The sequence below is a fragment of the Melospiza georgiana genome, chromosome 1 (assembly GCF_028018845.1).
Source record: "Melospiza georgiana isolate bMelGeo1 chromosome 1, bMelGeo1.pri, whole genome shotgun sequence".
Lineage (NCBI taxonomy): Eukaryota > Metazoa > Chordata > Aves > Passeriformes > Passerellidae > Melospiza > Melospiza georgiana.
Genome location: NC_080430.1, coordinates 50,086,211 through 50,109,637, shown reverse-complemented (window position 1 = coordinate 50,109,637; position 23,427 = coordinate 50,086,211). Strand labels below are relative to the sequence as shown.

Sequence of the window (23,427 nt, the reverse complement as noted above, 5' to 3'; positions counted from 1 at the left end):
AGGTCTCACAGACACTGGGGAAAGCACATTGAGGAAAAGTTTCCTTGCAGACACGGCTGAGGCTGGAAGCGGCTCCGGCTCCGGCCGGGCAGCGGCCCCGAGGGCGGCCGGAGCAGCCGGCGCTGCGCTCGCTCCTCCCCGGGGCCGCCTCCGCCTCCGCCCCGGCCCCGGTTCCGCCTCGGCCCGGCCCTCGCATTGCCCCGCCCGCTTTCCCTTCCCTCCTCCCGGCCCCGGGCCGCCTCTCCCGGCGGCGGCAGCGACGTGGTGCTGTGCCGTGTGGTGCTGTGGCGGTGTCGGTGGCGGTGTCGGAGGCGCAGCCATGTGGGTGTCGGCGCTGCTGGCGGCGCTGCTGGCGGCGGCGGGCGCGCAGTACGAGCGCTACAGCTTCCGCAGCTTCCCGCGGGACGAGCTGATGCCGCTGGAGTCGGCCTACCGCTACGGGCTGGACCAGTACAGCACCGAGAACTGGCCCGAGAGCGTCAGCTACCTGGAGGTCAGCATGCGGCTGTACCGCCTGCTCCGCGACAGCGAGGCCTTCTGCCACCGCAACTGCAGCGCGGCCGCGCCGCCGCCCGCGGCCCCCGCGCCCCGCAGCGCCGCCCTGCAGGAGCTGCGCCTCCTCTCCGGGGTGCTGCGGCGGGCGCAGTGCCTGCGGCGCTGCAAGCAGGGCCTGCCCGCCTTCCGACAGGCGCAGCCCGGCCGCGAACTGCTCGAGGAGTTCCAGCGCCGCGAGCCCTACAAGTACCTGCAGTTCGCCTACTTCAAGGTGAGCCCCCCCCCCCGCTGCCTCTCCTTGATCCCTCCTCCTTTCTCCTCCCATCGCTCTGCTGTCCTGCCTCCGCTCCCCCCGCCTCTGTCGGAGGCTCTCCAAGTCTGGCCGTGTGCGGTGTCACCCTCCAGGCACGCCAAGCGCCTGTCAGTGTCGTGGTGTCGTGATGTGCCCAAATGCCTCGTGCGCCCGATGCTAGAAAAGCCTCCTGTCATGCCCACCTCTCAGCTGGCCCTCGGAGCAGGTTACTCTGGGCCACAGCCTCATTCCCCATCACCTCCTCCTCCACACCAGCTCTCATCTGCCTCGCCTCCATTTCTTCCTTGCCCCCCTAGGCTGCCAACCCTACACTTTGTAATTCTCTCCTTGGCAAACCTTTCAGTTGTTTCTTCCCACTCCTGTAACCCACAGTGGGATTAGCCTGTGCCTTGTCTTTCCCCCTGCTTACCCACATACCATCCAGCTCCCTCTTCACTCGATTTTTACAACTCATCCAGCACGTCCCCTAGAAACAGCCCTTCCACTTCTTCCTAGAGGTCTGGCCACTGGATGCCTCTGTGTCCAGTAGCCGTGTCATTCCTGCCCCTCTCTTTCCATCTGCCTTACTTTCTAACCTTCTCTGGAACCTTTTTCAGACTCTTCATGTCACAGCTCTGCTATTGCAAGCGATCTTCACTGCTTCTTCTCCTTCAGCGTGCCCACCTTCTTCACTTGCTCGTTTCTGGTCCAGTTCTTTCAAGTGCAGCAGCCTGGCCCAGCCTGTGACTTGCCCGTAGCCTCATGCCTGGAAAACTCCAGTTTCATTACAGCTGCAAGAAGGAACGAAGCAAAAATTGGCTGCTGAAGTGGGACACTATAATACCTTGAAATGGTATTTACCTTTTGCTCTTGGGTCAGCCAAGACTGGGGACACACATCTCCCTTAACAGATTTCATCCTGTTGTTCTAGCTTCTTATCTTTCTTCTGTCCAGGATCTTATTGATTATTTTCTCCCTTCTCATCTTCACCTTCTGTTCTCGATATCAAGGTCCATCCCTCCTGCCATCCCCTCAGATGCTGCAGTTATTTGCATTTGAGATTAACAGGGCCTCTCTGTGGGGAGGAAACAAGCTGAGCTCTTTGGTTAGATTGTTTTCCCTTTTAGGGATTCACTCCCAACATATCCCAGTATACATTACATAGGGTTGTATGCTTGTGCATTATTTTGAGGTTGCCTCTTGAAAACACACATCTTCTAAACTGCTGCTGTGCCCTGTTTTTGGGAGTGCTGTTTCCTCAGCCGTTTTTCCAAACACTCGCAGGGAAATGTGTTCTCATGAAACCAGAACAGCGCCCACATGCACAGCATCACACTGGGGTCTAATGCCTTCCCTAAGACCATACCAAAGAACTTGATACATTTTAGCCTCTGGAGAGGGCAGGAATTCCTCGAATTCTAAAAGCCGTATATGGATACAAAATGACATCACCACAAATGTTTCCTCTTCTTATCTTAATTTAACTATTAATTCCCCCCTTGTGGCATGTACAAAGTTTGCACTGTACACATAACACCAACTATAATCTCTTATCATTTTGAATACAGTCAAGTAACTGCCAGGTAGGAGTGTGAGAGGGAAATTGGAGGAATCCTTCCCCCTCCCTTTTAACTCTTTTTCAATCACATCTGCATTAAGTTTCAGTAGTAGTTTGGTGGTTTTGCCTTTAGTGTCTGTTGTTTATATTGTGTTTCATACTGGATTTGTAGTTCGGCTCTGAGCCCTTGTCTTTCTCAGGGAGTTCTAAATGTGCCTTCTAGAGCTACAAACTGCTGCATCCAAAGGGCTTTTTTCCTGGCTGGTGGTTTCTGTGAAAGGGATGTCCTTTCCACCACTCCTCCACCTCCCAACAGCATTTAAAGTAGAGGAAGAAGTGGGAGGGAAATGCTTTATGTAATTTTTTAGAGTAACCATGTGTGTATTCAGGTGGGCTCACAGAGAAATCTGCCACGTTGTAAGATTCTGGGAGTAGCTGCTCCTGCACTGCTGCTTGCTCCTCTGGAGGGAGCTTTCTCAGAGCCACTGAGTTCACTTAGTGTGTGTTTCTACAAAACCTTTTTTTATTTTTTTTTTTCCTAAGAGGTGAAAATTAAAACCAAGAGTGAATCATGGACCGAAATAAAAATGAGATTTGTCAGCCTACCAAAGCAGCAGGGTTACAGCTAGAGCACAGAAGAAACCAGGCATTTGACGAAAGTGCAGCTGAGATTTCCCTTTGCATTTAGCACGGTTGGGGCGGACTGGAAACACGCAGTTTTGGGACAGCCAGGAAGGGCAGCTGGCAGAGCTCCAGTGCTGAGACATTCCTAGCAGCACAGCAGCAGTGGCTGGGTTCAAGTTTTGCTCCTGTGCAACTCAGGAACTCAGGTTCCTTTCCAAAATGAAAGGGCACCTTTCATGGGTGTGAGCAGAAGAGTGCATGTGCCACACTGTGACTCTTGCTCATGGTTTCACACGTGTGCTGCCAGAAGCTGTTTCACATGTGAGGTAGAGCTCTGTATTGCCTGTACATCAATACACTGAACAGCCTAGAAAAGGGGTTTTAACAGTTCACAAATACCCTAAACTTTTGCTTTCTCACTCTGCCTAAATATGTGCATGTATACTACATAATTTATGAAAATATGCATGTGTGTATATATATATATATATAAAATTTTAGGAATAATAGATGGCATGCACACAGAAGTACATACATCTTTGGTACATGCAGTTGTAAATGAGAAATGCACACGTCACAAAGTATATCTAACAGGGATTAAAGTTAATTTAAAAATGGGCTCAGAAAGTTGCTTTAGGACTCAGTTCTTGACCAAGTCTCTGCACTTTGTAATGCCACCAGGAAGATATATTATTTTAATAATGTCTTCTGTGCTGCTAGGCAAATAAATGACATAAGCACATACAAACAGTGAAGATTCCTGACTACTATCCATAGGTTAGCATCAGTACTTGCTGTGAGATTAAACACCCCCAGGAGCCCTGGTATTTTGCCTTGTCAGCTCTATGAACAGGGGAGGGGCAAAAACCTAATCTTTTTGATTTACAACAATCATCTATGCTGTCTGCAAAAATGATAGACTTCTAAGTTAAATTGTTTACACTCTGCTAGGAGTAAAACTGAGAGGAGTTGTGTCAGTTTTACTGTACAATTGTATACGCTGAGACTGTGCTCTCGGTAGAAGTAAATTTATGAGTGTAGAGAATGCCAGAAAAATCATTGAGAAAACTGTGAACCGTTGAACTGTTTTGTTTTGTTTTCTCCAAGTAATCTTTTTTTTTTTAACACCTTCTTTTCCCTATCCCTGTTTAGGCTAATAATCTTCCAAAAGCTATTGCAGCAGCTCACACATTTCTTCTGAAGCATCCAGATGATGAAATGATGCAAAGAAATATGGCCTACTATAAGAGCATACCTGATGCTGAGGAGCATATTAAAGACTTGGAGATAAAGCCTTATGAGGTATGCTTTTTATTCAGTAGAGTCTGCACTTTTGGAACTGTTCTGCTACTCCTCTTATTGGGTGAAATTCAGGGGTCTCATTTGCTTATGTGTTCGCAGTTTTTAGTCTGTTTTTGTCATCTCAGTCTTCTTTGTTCTGCCTCCCTGGTGCATTCAGTAATTCTCACCTCTGCTGCACTTCATTGTTCTATAAATGAGTCACAGCAAGTCAGAGAGTGGCACACCTGAAAGCTGCTACATGCAGATTGCTGCTGGGGCCAAGCAGGTGCCTGGTTATCCAAATTCATGAGTGCTGTAGTGGCACAGCTGAAAATAGCTCAGACATTTGGCTTTAAGATTCCATTGAAAATCTCTGTCACAGCCTCACACTGTTGCTTCTCTCCAGCGGGCTTTTCTTTTGATTGGAAATGGAGTGACATACTCTGCTCTCTGGGAAATTCCTGTTAAAATCCATTAGTCTCCTGTGTTTGTTCTCACATCATCTGGAGAGCAGCTCATCCAGAAATGTGGAGACATCATTTGCTGGGTTTGAGTTTACACAACACTTCTCACGGGTCACTTACTGCCGATTCACTGCTGCCAATTTTGCAGAATCTCTTTGTCAGGGCGGTGAGAGCGTACAACGGTGACAACTGGCGCACGTCCATCTCGGACATGGAACTGGCTCTTCCCGAGTTCTTCAAAGCCTACGACGACTGCATAGCAGCCTGCGAAGGCTCCCGAGAGATCACAGACTTTAAAGACTTCTATCTTTCCATTGCAGGTCAGTGCTTACCTTGAAACATGAAGGAAAGGTGTCCCCAAAGTGCATTTCAATTTTATTCACAGGATTGGTTACCCAAGTCCTGTTCCTCAGTTTAGGCCAATAGGAGTTTGTGAGATTCACTGAAAACTGTTTGAATTCTGGTTTACTTTATGCTCTCATCAGTAACATAAACGAAGTCTATCAGGAAATTGGAACAGAGATCTTACATTAGCATGGAAGTTCTATGCCAGAGTAACATAGAAGTGTAAATAACAACTGCTCCATCTGGGTAGCAGTGGTCATCCTGCCAGGTCTCTTGACCATCATTTCAGTATCACTTTGAGGCTCAGTGGTTAGTTAGCCTGCCTTTGCAATCAGCTTTGTGTTTTGTGTAGGTCTGGTGATCTGCATCTCCTTTCTCCTAAGTATGATAAGGTTTTGTTGGCTATTTGTAATTTTTCCTGCATTAGAGTTTTACTAGTAGGTAACATCTGTATTTTGTGTGTATAGTGCAAAAAAAAATAAAAATCCATTGCTTTGAAAAGGGACATCAGCTTTTTCGATTGTTGTCATAATAGCACATGCACATCTCCTGTGCTCTTTGGCAGAGAAAAAAACAAGTAATTTCTCCAGTGCTCTGACATCTCAGTGTTGTTGGAAATACTTTTGTGGAGAACGCCTGCATGTTTTCTCAATAAACTTAGAAATTCTCTTGCACTTTTTGTGTTTCAAGTTGCCCTAAGGAAAATGATTCCAACTTTTTTTCCTAAAGCCGTAATATGTCTTGGTGAGGGGAAGGTTTTGTGAAGTATGTTTATTCATGAGCAGCTTCGGTTTATCATGGTGTGCAGCTGGTATCCACCAGAGCAGCTGACATGGAATAGCTATTGCAGGCTGTTTCTCAAGCCTTGACTTGCTCTTGGGCAAAACATGCAGAGGTCTAGGATAACAAATACAGAGTGAAGCACAAATTGCAGGAGGTAAAGCAGGAAACACAGACTTTGTTCCCCAGTGGGTCAGAGCTCTGACATCAGGACAGTCCCCAAGCCACTGTGAAGAGCAGTGTGTTTGCTTACCTGTGATTGACACTTACTATCACCCTCCCTCTTCCTCCTTGGAAGGGAAGGACAATTCCCAGCAGCAGTGATGGGAAGGAAAGGCAGGAGTTACTGCATGATGTCACCATGGCAATGTTCTTGCATTTCGAGTATTTCGCTCTTGAGATAGGATCACCCAAATTTATTTGCGCAGCCTGGGCTGAATTGTGCTCGTGTTCCTGGGAGAGATATTCTGCCTCCAAGGGTCTGCAGGAAGCAGATGTAGCAGAAAGTGTCCAACAGAAGTGTTTGGGTCTTGCCCTAGGCATGTATTTATCACTGAGCAGAGAGTTGTGTTAGGAAGCCAGCTGTGCTCATTGCATGGGATCACTGAGGGACTCACACCTCTGGTTTTAACTGCTGGCTGGAATTGAGCACTACTGTGTCTGGAGATTCCACTGCTCTTGTAAAAGATGGGTCTGGGAATTTCATTTGGCCAGTTATTTTTAGTTAGTTTCAGCAGTTATATTTAGTTAACCTCGGTGTTCTTCATGTTAGTAATTGTCAGGATGAAAAGCATTCTTTTGTCTTGGTCAGAAATTTGCTGCACAAGCTTAGCTAACTTGCTTTCACCTGCCAAATGTGGCTTAGAGGGAAACTAAGTCTTTAAAATATTTATTTTCGGTGCTTTTGATGAATGTGATGTATTCGGAAAATGCTTGAAATTTTTTGCTGGAGAGTTTTCTTGAAATGTATTTTCTTGAAGATAAAATCACCTATAGTCCTATATTATATATAGCAACAGTCCTGCATTATGTATAGCAATTTTTAGACAGGGTAAGCTTGTGAACTTACATGTTCCTGGCTTATTTCTTTGGTGAGCAGCATATTCTCTTTCTTCTGCCTTAAAACATCCAAACTCTGGGCCTGTAGAGCAGCCATCTCTGGAGGTTTATTTTGCAATCACCTGCTGTATCTCTCTGTGACACAGTTGTCCTCAGCACCACGGGGACCTTATTTGTGCAATAATGTAATGAAATGGCCAAGGTTTGCAAAATTTAGAAAAGGAGAGAAAGCACTGTGAAGTTTACAGCTAGGACAAAATGCAGTACTGTGTAATACTCTGTAAATCCCACCAACCACATGCTGCCTGTAGGTGTCAGTGAAACCTCAGTGCTCAGCTCTCTGGAATTCCAGCTCTGATGATGCCTTAAAAGTCAGGCACACAGATTTTTACAGAAGGGCCTAGTACCAACACTTGATTTACACTTCAGATGGAGTTGGTGATTCCATCCAGCAAGAGCCAGATGCACAGGACCCAGGAGAGCATTACAAGGCCAGATATTTTAATGGGTGACTAAATGGGAGTGATTATAACAATTTGCTGTGTGCTATCCATATCCTCTGTTGCTGTTTTCTTCCTTCCAGACCATTATATTGAAGTCCTTGCATGCAAAGTGCAGTGTGAGAGCAATCTGACACCCATTATAGGAGGCTTTGTCGTTGAAAAATTTGTGGCCACTATGTACCATTACTTGCAGTTTGCATATTACAAATGTAAGTAGTAATTTTTTGTGCTTTAACAACACTGATGTTGGATGATGGGGGACAGATTCCATTTGTAATATTTTCCCTCTAATTTTATGCTTCAGAATGTAAGTAGTACCCTCCAGAATCTGCATTTTAAAATGTTCTGGGACAGAAAATCCAGGTTTCCTGGTGTCTTTTGCTCCCTGTTATCGCTGTAGTTAACAGACATGGGACAGAATTTCTTCCACAGACAAACGTACAGAGTATTTCATACCATTTGCTTTTTCCTAGTGGATTCTTATCATCGTCTTAGAATGAGGCTAAATGGATTTTGAAGAAAGAGGGGACCACTTAAAAGAAATTGTAGTATTCATTGCTCAGTGATGACATGTTTGATAGGTAAATTAACCAGTGAAAGTTGTGGTTTCTTGAGGAGCTGCTTGCACTGTAAAGAACACATGTAGCCCTTACAGCTGTTCCTGCAGGCTCCAATATCGAAGGGAAGGCACATCAGCCATGTAGCATCAATCCATTAATGACTCTTGCTTGTGTTGTTTGACTAAACACTTAACACCCTGACTCTTCCCTCTTTATCAATCCTAGTACAGAGAAGTAGGGAGGGGTTTAATATATATATATATTTTTGTTTCTTAAATAAATGCCCCAGTGTGTTTTGCCAAGCTGTGGGTTGATACTGGAATACCTGGGAGGAACATTTGGTTAGGATTTTCATAGAAAACCATCAGAGGTTGGTGATGAGTTGATTTTTGAATCATGGCCTTATGTGTTTTAGAGCAAAAATAGCACATAGTTTCTGGGGAGCAATTTTTTTTTCCTCTATGCAGCTGGTGAGGAGGTAGAGTATGGGCTGTGTTTCCATTTGAGTTTTTCAGAGCTTAGATAATAACAGGAATTTGTTCATTTACCTTACCTGGATTTTTTTGGTGTGTGTTTCTCAATTAGTGAATGACATGAAGAATGCAGCTTCTTGTGCTGCCAGTTACCTTCTGTTTGATGAAAAAGATGAAGTAATGAAACAGAACATGGTCTATTACCAGTACCACAAAGACAAGTGGGGACTTAAAGAGGAGGATTTTCAGCCCAGATCGGTAGGTGGATTACCTAAAATGCCTTCTTGACACATTCAAATATTTCTCTGAAATTCAGTGGGAAAACGTGAGATATCTTCTGGTTCTGGAGTTTAACATGTCCTGTTATTAAAATCATATAGAAAGTTGTACACAGAGGTGCAGTGTGTCATATAAACAGTGAATGCCATTGCAACTCTTCCCTTTCTGTTGAAACATGCTATGATAGCATATAATATGTGATGAGAAGTAAACCCATGCTGGTACTTCTCTGACACTTAGGCATATTTATGTCTTTATGTACCTCTACAAATAAAGCAGCTGGCCCCTGAAGTCTCTGATGATGAAATCTCTGAGTGACATTCAGGCTTTTGTGAATCATTATTTGCCAACACATGGTTGCCCACTCGCTTGTTATTTCAGGTTCTGTGGGCACTGGAATGTGTCTGAATATGGTAACTCCGGCTAAACTGGCTTTCCACTTACTCCATTTAGAACACAGTTGGGTGGATGAGGATGGAAAGAGGCTCAGGACTGCATTTTATCTAATTATCTAAATTAAAATGCTTGCTGCAAAGAAGACACCAGTCTGTCCAGCAATAGTTGTCATCTGACTTTGGAAGACTATTTAAAAAATGGGTTTCTATGCTGTTCTTAAATTTCCATGTCCAAGGAAATTTTACAGCCTGGACTGTGACATCAAATTGGACTTTCTAATGTTTCTTGTTACCAGGGTTTAAGTCATGCAGCTAAATTGTGGCACTCACTGACTGCTTAGGCATCAGTCATATGGGCTGTACAACTAGTTAGTCATTAGCAATACATGTTCCACAAATTAAATTTAGTGCCTTCTAGTCATGCCTCTTAGAGCACACACTTTATTGGCACAGTGGGAACCCAGGCCTGCCCTGCGGGGCCAACTGAGACAAAAGGCAACAAAAATGCATTTGGTCCTTTCAGGCAGCAGCAGCAGCAAGTCTGAGCTCACAGGGGAAGGGGACTGCTCCTTTGTCACTGCTTTTGGGAACAGAATGGTGCTTTGTAACCATATTGGAGACAATGTTTGGTGGTGGTGGGAGTGAGGGGTAGCAACAGTATGAAACTGCAAACCGCAGACACGTTTGACATAGGAGTGCAGAGAGGGCAGAACAAGGGCCCTACACATGCACCCTGAATGTTTCATTGATGACTTCTGGAGCTGGGCACTACAGATAATTTGATTTTAAAATATTAAATGCACACAGCTGTATTTTCTTGTACTTTGATCTGTGTAGCTGTAAACAGAAGTTGCTTGCTGTCCTAATCACTTGCCTCGAAAACCATAATGCCTCTGGTACATTTTCTAAAAGTGTTAATGGGGTGACAGCAACATTTGGCTCTGGCACTGACCTTTAGATGTTCTTGTGAAAGAGGGAGTCTCCTGTTTTCTTCCCCAAGAGGAGTTAAATGGAATAATCGAAGTAGATGGCAGCTGGTACTCACAAATGTGAGACTATGAGACTGAGCTACCCTGTGCAGTGGGGAAGTGAGGAGGGACAGGTGAGTGACCTTGCAGAGTTTCCCTAGCCCGGGCTCAGGCTGGTGAGTCATTATCATGCAAAACAGCTCTGTGTGTCTCTTTCCCAGAACTGCCTGCTGCCACAGCCAGCACAGGGAGACAGCGCCTTTCTCCTGTCCAAAGCCCACTGGAATGCAGACACAGGCTGCTGCTCAGCCCTGGCAGCCTCATGCCTTATTCTCAGGCCTGCCAGTGCTTTGAAACATGAGAAGGAGGAGAGTGCTTTGTTCTTGCAGTGAGGAAGCCTGTGCTTAGGAAGATCCTCAGAAGAGTTTGGAATGGGCTGTTTGCTGTTCTGCTGTTTCCTTTCTCATCACTGCCTGGATCTGCCTTTGCTAGGTGTGGGTGTGACCTCCCTGGGATGGTTTCAGGAGGCATGTGATGGCACTGGCCTGTCTTGCTACCCTAAAGTAACAGAAATTTGGGGTTTTTGATAGGAGGCAGTTCGGTACCACAACATTACCACGCTCCAGCTGGAATTGTATGAATTCGCGAAGGAACATCTGATGGATGATGATGAGGTGAGTTTGCCAGAAATGAAATCAGGGTGAAAAAAGCAGCAATCACGTTTAAAGTGAAGATGATACATAGCTGTAATTCCAGGGTTTCACTAATATGGAAAAATCTTCTTGTAACCACGACCAATTTATAATGAATTTTTGTTTGGTAAGTGGAATATAAGAACAAACCCAAAGAACATCATGTACCATTAAAAAAAAATGGACAGAATTAACACAAAGGTAAATGTATAATGCACTGAGCCCACAGAAAAGAAAGGAAACCCAGTTTTCGAATTGTAACACCAGGGGGCAGAGAAATGGTGCATATATCTTTAAACCAAATGTTTTTCTGGGTTTGGTGTTTTGGGGAGCCTGGGAGGGGGTGTGGATTTTTTTTTTTTTTCTGAAATGTTATTTAAATTAGATTTAAAGGTCCTTACAATTTTGTCCAGAATAACCACCTAAATTGTAGTTTTTGTCCAAAGGAAGTCTTGTTATCTGTTATTTTTTTCTACTCAGTGGCATTTTGGTCACCCAGTAATGCTTTTTGGATGGTTGGAATTCATGGTCAAATAACATATAATGACTACTATTTACACTGGAAAATATGTAAGAAGGGATTTTTTTTACTTTGGTGCAAGAAAAATAGTTTAATTGTTGAAAGGGCATTTCCTTCCGCAACGGAAATTAAAGTATAATTCATGGGAGGCTTTGGATTGCCTTTTGCTTTGTTTTTGGGTCCTTTCATTTAGAGGTTTAGAAAAATCTTCAAATGATGGAATGTTGCTGGCATTGACAAAGACAGAGCTGTGCTCAGCTGTGACATGAGGCAAGGGTATCTGTAATGAGCACTGCCAAGGTCTTTTTTAGTTAGAAAGATGATTAGAAGATAGTTTATGTTAAAAAATGAAAACACCTTTTCAATTTTTGTTATCCAACACATAGGGAGTGAGAACCTTTTACAGCAGAGAAGTAATGTCTGTGCTGCCTTCAGTATTCTTGTGATCTGAAAACAACTCTATGTAAAATTCCTTTGCAAGGTTACCAGACTTCAGGAAGACTTTCCATTGGGATGAAACCCCCTGAAAGACAGTTTAATAAGCTTGCTTTAAGGTTAAGCTTAAAGAGGACTAGTCTGTATGGATTTTCATCAAGGTGTGAAATACTTGAGCACTTTTTATATTCCCTTGTTGGTTTGTGCTTTGTCCATGATGTTTTCTTATGTTAGGCATCAACTTAATTTGTACTTTTTTCCTTCTTTCCTATCTGCTACTTCAAAACACAGGGATGAGTAATTAAGTGGGGGGGTGAAGAAGCCCTTTTTGAGGGTTTCCCCCATGTGTTGTTAGGAGAAGGGGTTATGGAGCAATCGTCAGTCTCCAGCACTGTGTGTAGAATAAACAAGCATTCAGCTGCCGGCATTCATTCCTGCAGCCCCTCTCACCAGGGCAATTACAAATGGCCTTGCAATATGCAGGAGGGTGGTGCAGTGTAAACCTCAGTTAAACTTTTGGGCTGACAAGGAAGTCACATTACACTGGATTATATGTTTGGGTTAAACAACCAAAATTACTGGGCCTGCTTATGCTGCAGATACCCCTACCTCACACTCTCTTTGTTTAGGAAAGTTACCATTCTTCTTCTCCTCAGGGGAAAAGCTGAAGGGCTTCTGTGCCCTCCCTTGCTAGGGCCCAAAAACCTGGGGGGGATGGAGGCTGTCCATGCCTCTGGTTTGGCTCTGGCTTCTGGTAGTGAACTCATAAATCCCTGGCTACCAGAACTTGTCTTTGGCTGCAGGAGACTTCCAGGCAGTGCAGACAGAGCAGGAATAACACAAAGGTGAAACCACTACCTTGCAGTTTCTGCTCTATGGGCAGGACCTGGTAGTATAAGTGGAATTTTTTATTTTGTTTAATATTTCTCCTGGCATGGATAGAAAAGTTTGTTCCATAGGAATGTTGAAAACTGATGAAAACCCCAGATAAGGCATTACAGTAAAAACTTTATTGAAAATTGTTAAGGATGGAGGCAAGCTCTCTTCTAAGTGCACTCTGTTTATTTAAACCATGTGCTCCTTGGGCCATAGGCCATATTTTCTGTGAGTTTCTGTGGTCCATATTTGCTGTTTGTGAAGTTTCTCGTGGGCTGGTAAGATAGCCTACAAGATAATCTGCAGGGAAAAAATAATTCTTTTTCCCTTGATGGAAGCAAAAGGATTGATGTGGCAGGAGGATCACTTCCTGTGTGAGTGCCATTATTTTCAAGTGGAGAATCTCATTTTATCCAGACTTTGTGCTCCTGTAGCCCAGATCATGCATGTGTCTTTCTAAATACCCCTTACCAAAGAGAGTGAAAACATTTGGCTTCTTCAGGAATACATAGCAGTAATTGCAGAGGATGGAACAGGCAGTAATGATTTTTGCATATGTTACTTCAAGAAATACTGTCCTGCTTGTGTTACTGTATTAATTTTTTTCCACAAGGAAATGAAAAACTCTTAATTCAAACATTTAACACAGTGGAGGTGACAGAATATTAGTGCCAGCTAGCTGCAAATTACTTTTAAGAAAAAGTAATTATTCTTAAATATCCTTGCAGTTTTCCACAGGGAAGTTAAAAGAACATTACAGTGTTGTCATCTTGGTTGGCCATGGATAGACAAGCTTCTTAATTTCTGTTCAGATGTGTAATGTATCAAGGCTATCATGGATACAGCTCCTGGTACTGCACATATTGAAGTGGCAAACTGAGATGCTGTTAAGAGCCAGACTCTCAGCTAGTGTAGATGTAACTCCAGCGCCACACTAATTGTATGAGACATGTTTTTGGCCCATAAAATCAATGTTCTTACGGAATTTTTTGGGGGGGACATAGCTACTTAGCTGTTCTAAATTACATAAGAACCACAAATATTTGACGGGGATGAGCTGACAATGTGATTTTTCTTTCAGTACTTAATCAGTAGGTGAAAAGCTGTTGGCAGTTTTTACCCACTTTTTTGGACATCTTTCTTTTTATTTGTGTATAGTATGTGTTCCATTTGTGTAGTGGCTGAAATTAAAACTCTCTGTGTTTCATCCATGTAATGCAAAGAAGAGGAAGTACTGAACCAATGTGACTGGTGGAAAGAGGACATAAGGAATAGCATCAAAACACAAGGGCCTCAGTGGAGTACTGATAGCAAATAGTAATGTGAATTCAGCCTATTTTTCTGTTTGGGAATTGCTAACAACATAATTTGAGCTTTATTAACTCACTCCTTGCTTGTGTTCAAATGATTTACATGAGTGTGCTTGTACCAGCAAGTTTTAAGTGCTGTAAACCCTGCCTTGCCTGGTACCTCAGCCCAGCACAGCTCCAGCAGCACTGCTGCCCTGAGAGGAGCTGGGGGCAGCTGTTTCTGAGAGAGATGCCTGCTAATGGGCAGTGTTTTGGTCTCTGTTCAACACACACTTTTTTAAAGAAGAAAGAAGATGGGGTTGTTTCTTTTTTTGCCGTCATCATTGTCCAGTGGAGATTCTCCCCATATGGCTGGGTCTTCCTGCTTTCTCCTCTTGCTTCTGCACTGCTGGATGTGTTTCTTGGTCAAAGGGGTTCCTCCTGCCATTTAAGCCACTTTGCATGGGGAGCTGCCAGCATGGTTGGGCTCAAATGGATGGTCCCAAGCTGCAGGTACTGGCATTAGGAGGAACTTCTGCTGCCCAGATTCTCTTACACTTCTGCATGCAACATAAAGCAGGCAGGAGAGCATAAGCAGAGCTCAGAAACAGGACCACTGGAAGGCTTCTGCTTTCAGTGCAATTGGAGCAATGTTGAAGTCCCTCTGAAATTGGGTTGACTCGTGTTTTATAGGCTTTATAAGTAACTTAAAAGGAAAGCACATTTACTGGTTTACTGTAAAATACTGCTGTAATAACTGCAGAGTACTGTAGTCTCCCATAATATATGGGAAAAAACAGTTAAAGGTTCAGAATATATAGTTGAAGTGAAATGGAAAAATATTTGAGAAATTGTTAATATTCATGTAAAAAACAACTAAGCTCTCTTAATATTGAAAAAACCAAAAAGCCCTATAAGCATGTGGTAGTTGGTCACACTGTGGACTAAGTATCTGAAAAAGAAATAAGTTAAGGGTCAAATAATTTTTCTGCACAAAGAATTGAGGGATTTTCTTATATTTTTCCCCAGCTAGAATGTGAGGAATGTCCAGCCTGGACTGTGTAGCTCATGGAAGTTCTGGCAGGGCTTTGAGGTGGTTACAGTTAACTCTCAGATTTTAACTGAAGGTTAGATCAAGGAACTCGCTCTTGGTTGAAGGCTGAATAAACCTTTCAGGCTGAGCCACTCATTGACACATGCCTTACTGTTACCCTGAAATAATGTATTCCCTCTCCAAAACATTGCTGGCCAGTGGCCTTTGTGGTCTGTATGTGCAAGCTCTGTCAGGTCCATGGAGCAAATGTCCTTCACAGTCATCCATACCAACCCTTTGTCTTCAGTCTTGCAAGGTGTTTATTTGTTCTTGAACAAAATCTGCTGGTTTTCAGAACCTAATCATTGTGACTACTCCCATTGCTTACCAGGGCAGTTACAGGACAATAATTAATTACAGGGCTGCTAGATCCTCACCTAGAGGCCACCCTTCTCACTATCACAACTTGATCACCTACACCCAGTACATGGGTGAATCAAATCTGTTGTTCTCACTGTTGAACAAGTTTCCAATCATTGAGGTCTTTGAACTCTAGCAAAATTTGATTTTTGCTCTGAACGACAACAAGGGACATTTTGTGAGATAAATATTTTCTATTTAGGTCATAGATTATAAGGGAACAAAGATCCAGCCAATTCTTCATGCTCTGTGTGTTTTCTCTTAAGGCTGTTTGTTGGATGAGGTAGAATAAAAGCTGTTTCCTATTCATTCACTGGTAATCACACATAAAAGCAGAGTAATAATTTTCTGTGGATCTTAATTCATTCTAGAGCACTGTCTTTTGTTGTCTTCTCTGTTGCTTCCCTGAAGAATGGGATATCCCACTGCAGTACATATGGAATCCCTAGAGGAGAGGCCATCAGCAGATCTGTGTTGGAAAATGTGGGTTATTACAAGAAAGTTAATTATGTCCCATAACTCTTCCTGTCCACACTGAGAAATGGCAGAACAGATTATAGGTGGAGGCGAGGACCCATGAAGGATTAATGTTGGCATTTGCAGCAGGCAGTCATTGCAAGCAGTGGCAAAGGGTCTGGGTCTGTCAGTGGGCAGTGCAACTGCTGCTTGCTGCTGGTTTTAAATGATGCTGTTGAAAGAGAAGTTGGCGCTGGACCATCAGCCTCAAGTGTGCCATAGCAGAGCCAGGTACTCGTAGCTCTTCCTCTTTGCTGTTTTATTTTGGTAGTTGGCTAGGAGTCTCCAAATTACAGCTGTTTCTCCAAAAAAGCTGTGTTTTGTGAGTGTGAATGTGACATTTAATGTTGCATAAGGAAGGGCCTGGCCCAATGTATATCATGGTCTTGGACACTCAGTACACTGAGGTACTAAGTGAGGAGTTTTGCATTCTTCTCCTTTTTAGGTCTCTTTTTTTTTTCCGGTGCTCTACCTTCTCGTAAGATGGTGCCCCAGTCTCACTAGCCTGGCTTAGCTTATTCAGAATTGACCAAAAACTCTGTTTTAAAATTATTTTTTTATTATAATACACCTACTCACATATCCTCAGTAAAACCTTGAATCAATTACTGTGGGGCACACAACTTGTTCTTTCTGTCTGTGCCTCTGTTCCATTGTTAATCTATGCCAAGGGTGCTCACTTTACATATCTAACAGATAATTAGAGGTTCCAGTTGGACAGATCAGCTTCTCTGATTCCTCCTGCCACTCACACCAGTCTGGGAACATTCCCCTCTTTCTGCTTGATATCACACCTCTCATATTTCAGGCTGTACCTGTTCCGTCTTTTCCCATACAACCTTGGTCTGTCAGTCCCACTTTCCACTAACTGGGAGAGGGAAGAGGTTGGAAGCACAGGGAGGGAGGTTGTGGGGTGCCACAGAGCTGCTCAGCCCGTACCTGGCCAACCTGGAAGACACAACTGTGCACCGAGGGCTGGGCAGGGAGGAAACGCTTCCCTGCAGCTGGCCAAGCAGCCCAGGTGTGTGTGCTTCCCACTTGTGGGCTGCCTGACTGTCACCCCTCTACTGGCATGGCAGCAAACCCTTCTTGTCCCAAGCCAGCCAGACTTCACCTCCTGATGTCCTACCTAGCAGCCAGAGATCTGCATCGCCCTTTTGAAGCAATACGCGGAATAAATAAACCCCATGTGAAAAACGCCAATCACTTGTTTTTTAAATTTTTTAAAAGTTTAGTAGTAATAAAATGGTAAAAAAAATTAGTAACACAATTAGAGTAATAACAGTTTGGACAAATTGAATTAGGACAATATGAGACAATAGAGACAAAGAGTTACGGATCTCCGGGTACCTCTTTCTGGGCAGCACCAGCCCAAAAAAGGATCTCTGTTAACAAAGGATTAACCCTTAAGAACAATAGCCCGTTACATATTCATGCACTTCATACATGATGCATAAATTCCATTCAAATACAGGATTCTGTCTGGTCATTGTCAACTTCTTCCTTCTAATTCTAACAGCGCCTTCTGGGTGGGAAGAAGTTCGTTTCTTCTGATAAGAAGACAGTAAATTCTTTTCCCTGAAAGATTTAGGTGTCCTGGGACTGCTATCTGGTGCGAGTGCCTCATTCCTTTCTTTAAAAAAAAAATCCCACTAACATAGTTCTTATTTTAACTACAAAAGTTACCTTCTAATTACAAGACTACATCTATTATTAAAATGTTAATACAGCACTACTAATCAATACATCAAAATACATATGGTAAATATATGCATAGAGCCATATAATATGCACTTTTCACACTCCACAAGCAGATATAGTTATATAGTGGGTATGTATGTCAGTGCCCGGCACAAGCGAGATAGCTCTCTGAAAACTTGTGCCCCGAGCCTCACATCTTTATTCACAAAGGTGTTCCATATGCAATACATTGCACAGCTTTCCATGCATATCCAACCCCTGGCCCCGCCTGTCCTCATCCACGCCCTTGTGGGCATGCATTGTTTGCTGTGGTGGTCGCGCAGGGGTCTCTGGTGGTCTCTGAGGCTGGAGATTATGGGCTTCCTCATGACTGAACTTTTGAACTTTTCTCCTTTGTGCATGCGCTTTTGGTGCCTTGGTGCTTATCTGAGTAGTCTATCAGCCTTGATTGTTATAAATTATCAAATTGGTAGCCAAATTTATAAAAAAATTTAGCAAAGATTTATTGGATCGATAACAAAAAACCAGAATTTCGAAAGACCACCACAGCCAAGACAGCGTCAGCCCCGGGTGCAGGCGCTGGGTGAACTGAGATCCGACTGACAAAGTGGCAGGGTTTCCCCAGTGGTTCACCCCGAATGCTTCAAGCAGTTAGCTTATATACAGTTTATTCTGCCTGAGGCAGGGATGACCGAATGTTCCTTTGTGTCTCTTCACATGTAGAACTGGATCCATACACGTGCAGAAATAGACAAAGGTAGGTCCAGGGGTCCAGACGGATGTCTGAGCACCTCGGCAGAGCCTGTATTGGTATGTAGCAGAGTGATGCTGGTTTTTGAGTACGGTAGATGTAATCTTCCCAGGTGCAGGTCCTGTGAGTGATTTAGACATTCCACAGAAACTATCAATCATGGCCAGGAAGGTTTCTTTCCTACGTTAACAAATAGATATTGATATTGATATCTTGATATTATCTTAACATTGTCCGGGAATTAATTCAGTAAACATGAGACTCTGCTCCCAGCCAGGGTGACATACATACCTTAGATTCTACAATATTTTTATACACATATATAGCATGAATTATCTCTACCATATACTACATTGATTATCCTGGAGACAGAGGAGTCCCTTAATCTGGGCTCTTTGCATCCCTTGGTCTTCTCTGGTATTGTTCTTTATGCAAGAAGCTTCAGAAATTTGCATTTTCCTATGCCCTTTGCACCATGGCAGAAGTTTCTTAAGTAAAAAGGTTAAAATTCAACATATAGTTCTACAGGCTAAACTTTAAATGCTTAATTCATATTGTTAATTCAAGTGAACTCCAAAAATCTCTGTTTCGCTTTGGGCGGTGGGTTGCTCACCAGCACTGACATCAGCCCTGGGCTGGAGCCGTGTGTTTGTGTTCCTGCCTTGGAGCTGCTGGCCCTTGTGCCCTCGGGTGGCTGGCAGTGGAAAGAATTATGGGTTTGCACCCGATTTAGCATGGGAAATGGGATGTTCTTCCTGTAAAGGTAGGGAGGAACCAAAGAGCACAGCCGGTGACAGGAGGGACTGGGCCTCACTGAGGGAGTAAATCGTGTCAAAGACTCATTTCAGACCCCAGGTCTGCAGGCACAGATCAGCAGGAAGTTACTGGACATCAGCAGGCAGAAGGCTTCTTTCCCTGGAATGAGCATCTGTGGAATATGTGCTGAGCTCAGCTAGAGGTGTCTGTGCAGTGTGAAGTGAGTGCTGATGGAACAAGGACAGTGCTGGCCCCTGCACAGCTGCCAGCGTGACAATGTGATCTCCTTCTCTGGGGCAGAGTTACCACCTCTTCATTGGGCTGCCAACCTCTCCAGTGACAACTTGCAAATGTTTCACATTTTGATTGTGAAGGCACAGGCAAAAATGTTTTAACTGGGGTTTTGTTTGTCTTTAATCTGGAGGTTTTGCCTTTTCCAAAATAACCAACACCCAGGCAATTACTCAGTTGTATTGCAGCATATTTTATGTATATTGTTTCAGCAACTGTTTTTATATTTTTGCCATATTTCAACCTCTCTTATTCCTCAGTACATCTAATTAGACCACAATAGCTTCTGCAATGTTTTCCTTTAGAGCTCAGTTTCAGACACTAGAGATTTCAGACTTCAGGTTTGTTTAGGGTTTTTTTTTCCTAATATTGTTGCATTTAAATATCCTTTTTCATCTCTTACATGTTTCTGGATTTGAAAACATACCAGAAATCAAAAACTTGAATTTTGTCTGTATGTTGTGTGTCTTCTGAAAAATTATGTCTTAGTGATGAGTGTGACAATAATGTGTTGGATACTTAAATCTTTTGAACAAATTGCCATCCTTCAGGATTTGCTAAAATCACTTCATAGTTTCAAAACCTCAGTGGTCTTTTGAGCTAGAACTGTGAAGCAGGGAATAAGAACAGCAATTATTTCAGCCAGCTTTCCTCCTACTTTCATTGTTGTTTGCTTAGTTTCATTATTTCTCTCCTGACTAGTCATACTTCCTAAACCTGTGATGTTAATACTTAATGCCCTTTTTTTACCAGAATAGAAAACAGTAAAATTTTGAGTCTCAGAATGTGTCTAGAAGATGCTGTCTTTCTAAGGAATGCCTGTTTAGACAAAAATGTGATAAAAATGTAATTGGGATTGTAAACATCAATTGAGCAGACTCAGAAGCCCAATACAGTTCACAGACTTGGAATGGGTGGTGAAGTAAAGAAGGAAAGTGAGCATCCAAACAAGGATGACTTGCTTTTAAGATAACTGGTAGATGTTCTCATTAATTTAAATATGAGAGTGAGTATGAGCTGATCCAGTTTTCTAGCAGAAAATGACAATTTGTTTTGGAAAAAACTTAAATGACATCTTAAGACTTTTTTAGACCATCGATTTCTGTCAAGAAAGAAAGGACAGAAAGGTTTAAAGAAACCAAAGTTTATCAGAACATTGTAATTACTAGACTAAAATGTTGGAAGTGCAGCATTGAGCATCTGCATCTCTCTACTTTAAGTCATATCAAAAAGTGAGGATGGGCCCAGGTATTCCCACAGGGTCTCTCCTCTCAGGCAGTGTTTCTGAACTGTGTGTGGAAGGCAGACCAGAAAATACTTATGTTTCTGAGGGTGCCAGCAGATGGGCTGCTACAGGCAGTTTTGAGGAGTTTGAGATGCTGCTGTGGAAACCCAGAGCACCAGGAATATTTCTCTGTCTGCTCTGGGGAGCCCTGACCCCAGGGAGCACTGACTTTGGCCCTCATTCATGGAGAAAGTTTCCTAGATTTCAAGATAGACTAGAATCCACAAAAGCGTGAAATAGATTATAGAGAGTAGTGTGGGTGTATCACTTGGTGAGAATTTAGGTTTTGGGGTTTTTAGTGTGTTGTGGATGGAGGCAAGGTGGAGGGCACAGGGTGTTGTCCTGGGATTGTGCTTCATGCTTCTTCTTCCTTCTTCTTCATGGATTTGGATGGCATTTTGTAATTGGGCAGAGAAGTCCTCATTGTAGCTCTTTGGGATCAGCTATTGGGTTAAAAGGGAAAATAACTAGGTGTCAGTTCTTAATTAGATAGTTTAGTCTTAAAAGAGTTTGTAACAAGGGATTGTTGGCCATTTTGTGCCTTCTAATGAAAAGCTGCTGAACTCACAGTAGTGAGACTGTTTTACTGATAAGAAATAATAAACACTTGAGTCCAAACATGAATTACTGTCTCAAGTGCCTTCAATCCTGACCCAGATATGCTGCTGCACAGTTGCTGTTGACCACCTGCTTTGCACCACTGAGGGTGTTACCTTGTGCTGAAAGCGATCACAGAAGGTTTTAGCTCAGCTGCTGTAGTTTGTTGACAGGACAGTAAGTTCCACCAGTGGAGCTGTATCATCCCAGAGTACTCAGGCTGGAATGTGTCACCTTGATATTTTCTGAAAAACCCCTTTGCCAGGATTTCTTCTGCTGGGAAGTTGAGAAGCCTTGGAGAAAAATCCAAATAATAATTATCTGATTCGCTTCTCCTCTGTTTGGCTGCTTTGGAACGTGGTCTGGACATTGTTTACCAGAGGTGCATGTTTGATTGGTTTCATGTGAATCGTTTTTAATTAATGACCAACCATGGTCCAGCTGTGTCAGACTCTGAGGAGTCACGAGTTCGTATTATTCATTCTTGTTAAGCCTTCTGTCTGTATCCTTCTTTTTCTTTAGTATAGTTTTAGTATAGCATTCTTTAATATAATATAATATAATATCATAAAATAATAAATCAGCCTTCTGAGAACATGGAGTCAGATTCCTCATCTTTCACTTGTCCTGGGGACCTCACAAACGCCACAGGAATGCAGGAAGACATTTAACTAAGGTATAGGATGTAGAACTACATTAGGAGTAGTTTAAATAAAGTTAGATTGCTACATTGTGTTGGTACCCTGTGTAAGCTGTTAGCTCCAGCTTGTAAATTTTCTGGTCTGAATCTAAATCCAGTCTATTTGTTTCCAGTATGGAAAACATTCTAGTATCTCTGGTTCTTCACATTTTTGCTGCATTGAAGCATGGCTTGTGAAGATCCGTGGTTGAAAATGGAGAAGGTGTGTGTTGAAGGGTGTGACAGGGAATGTAAAAGGTTAGAGCAGACATACAAAGTCAAAGTTATGGTTCTACAAAATGCTTTGGCTTTGAATTTTGAAGCTTTCTAAAATTTTTTAATGTTTTATGGGATTCTAACAACTTCCTAATTTAACAGGTGCTTTAAACATTTATTCCTCTCTAAGTGTGAAGATTTCATTGTCTATTTAAGTACCTGTAAAAGTATGAGAGGATTTACTGTGAAGTGTATATAACTTGTTCTCCTTTTAAGGTCTGTGTCACTGCAAGTCTTGGGCTACACTGGTATGGACCATTTACCTGTATTTTATGGGTTTGTTGTACTAGTGTCTGCATGGAGGGTGTTAAAAATATTTGCACAACTATTATTGCAGTTTATTTTTTTATTAAAATAGCAGAAATTTCCCACCAGGTTTTGGGGTTAATTTCTTTCTTTTAAATTTAATAATTTCTAGGGTGAAGTTGTGGAATTCCTTGATGAGCTGTTAGAAGTGGAGGAAAAGAAGGAATCCTGATGAGTGAAACCACCAGGAAGTATTTTACAGAAGTGAAGACTCACCATTGCTCCTTACCATTGTTTTTGATCGCCTGTAGTCCAGTTAGATATACCTCAAAGGTGCTTCTTTGAGCTGCACCTTTTGTCCCAAGATCCACTCCTGAAAGGTCACTTCGTGCTGCACTGACTCTTCTGTGAGCATGCCTTCTCACCCTGCAGAACTGGTGCACATGAGTTTCCCCTTGAGCTTTCTTTCCCTTGCACAAAGAGAAAACATTTCTGTTTTCTGGAATAACACTAAGGTTCATCATTGGAATAACACTAAGGTTCATCATTTCAGTGCTGTTCGTACAGCTAAATTCTCAAGAACTTCTGTCAGATTATGAACTATGGAAGACATAACAGTTCCTCTTTATGAGCTATGAATTGTATTATTTATATATGTCTTTTTACGTGATGGTGAATAAAGTGATAATGAGTCCCAGTGCACCTGAACAACATTAAGGTGCATTTGAATAGCTGAAATGAGGTGTTTAACAAAGTATAACTAATGATCTTGTAAACATTGCTTAAAGAATTCTGAGAGCAGTGTTGATCTTTCTTGAAAGCTAAATTAAATTCCACTATGTGAAACTGAGAATAAAAATATTTTTTTCTTCCTACCAGTTTTTTACTCTTTCTGTCAAAACAGTCCCTGTTGAGGTGTGGCCAGTCTTGTATGAAATACTGATGATTGATTAATTTAGTATTGTCGTCTGTAAAAAAATAGCTTGTG

General features: G+C 42.7%; 1 protein-coding gene across 1 annotated transcript; it reads left to right on the top strand.

Moving 5' to 3' along the window:
- The first annotated feature begins 237 nt into the window (after positions 1–237).
- CRTAP (cartilage associated protein) lies at positions 238–22,953 on the top strand. The gene is made up of 7 exons (XM_058019066.1): positions 238–766; positions 4,122–4,271; positions 4,863–5,034; positions 7,482–7,610; positions 8,547–8,692; positions 10,667–10,750; positions 22,612–22,953. Exons 1-7 carry the CDS (start codon positions 320–322, stop codon positions 22,669–22,671), a joined length of 1,188 nt encoding a protein of 395 aa, XP_057875049.1. The 5' UTR covers positions 238–319; the 3' UTR covers positions 22,672–22,953.
- Positions 22,954–23,427: the final 474 nt, after the last annotated feature.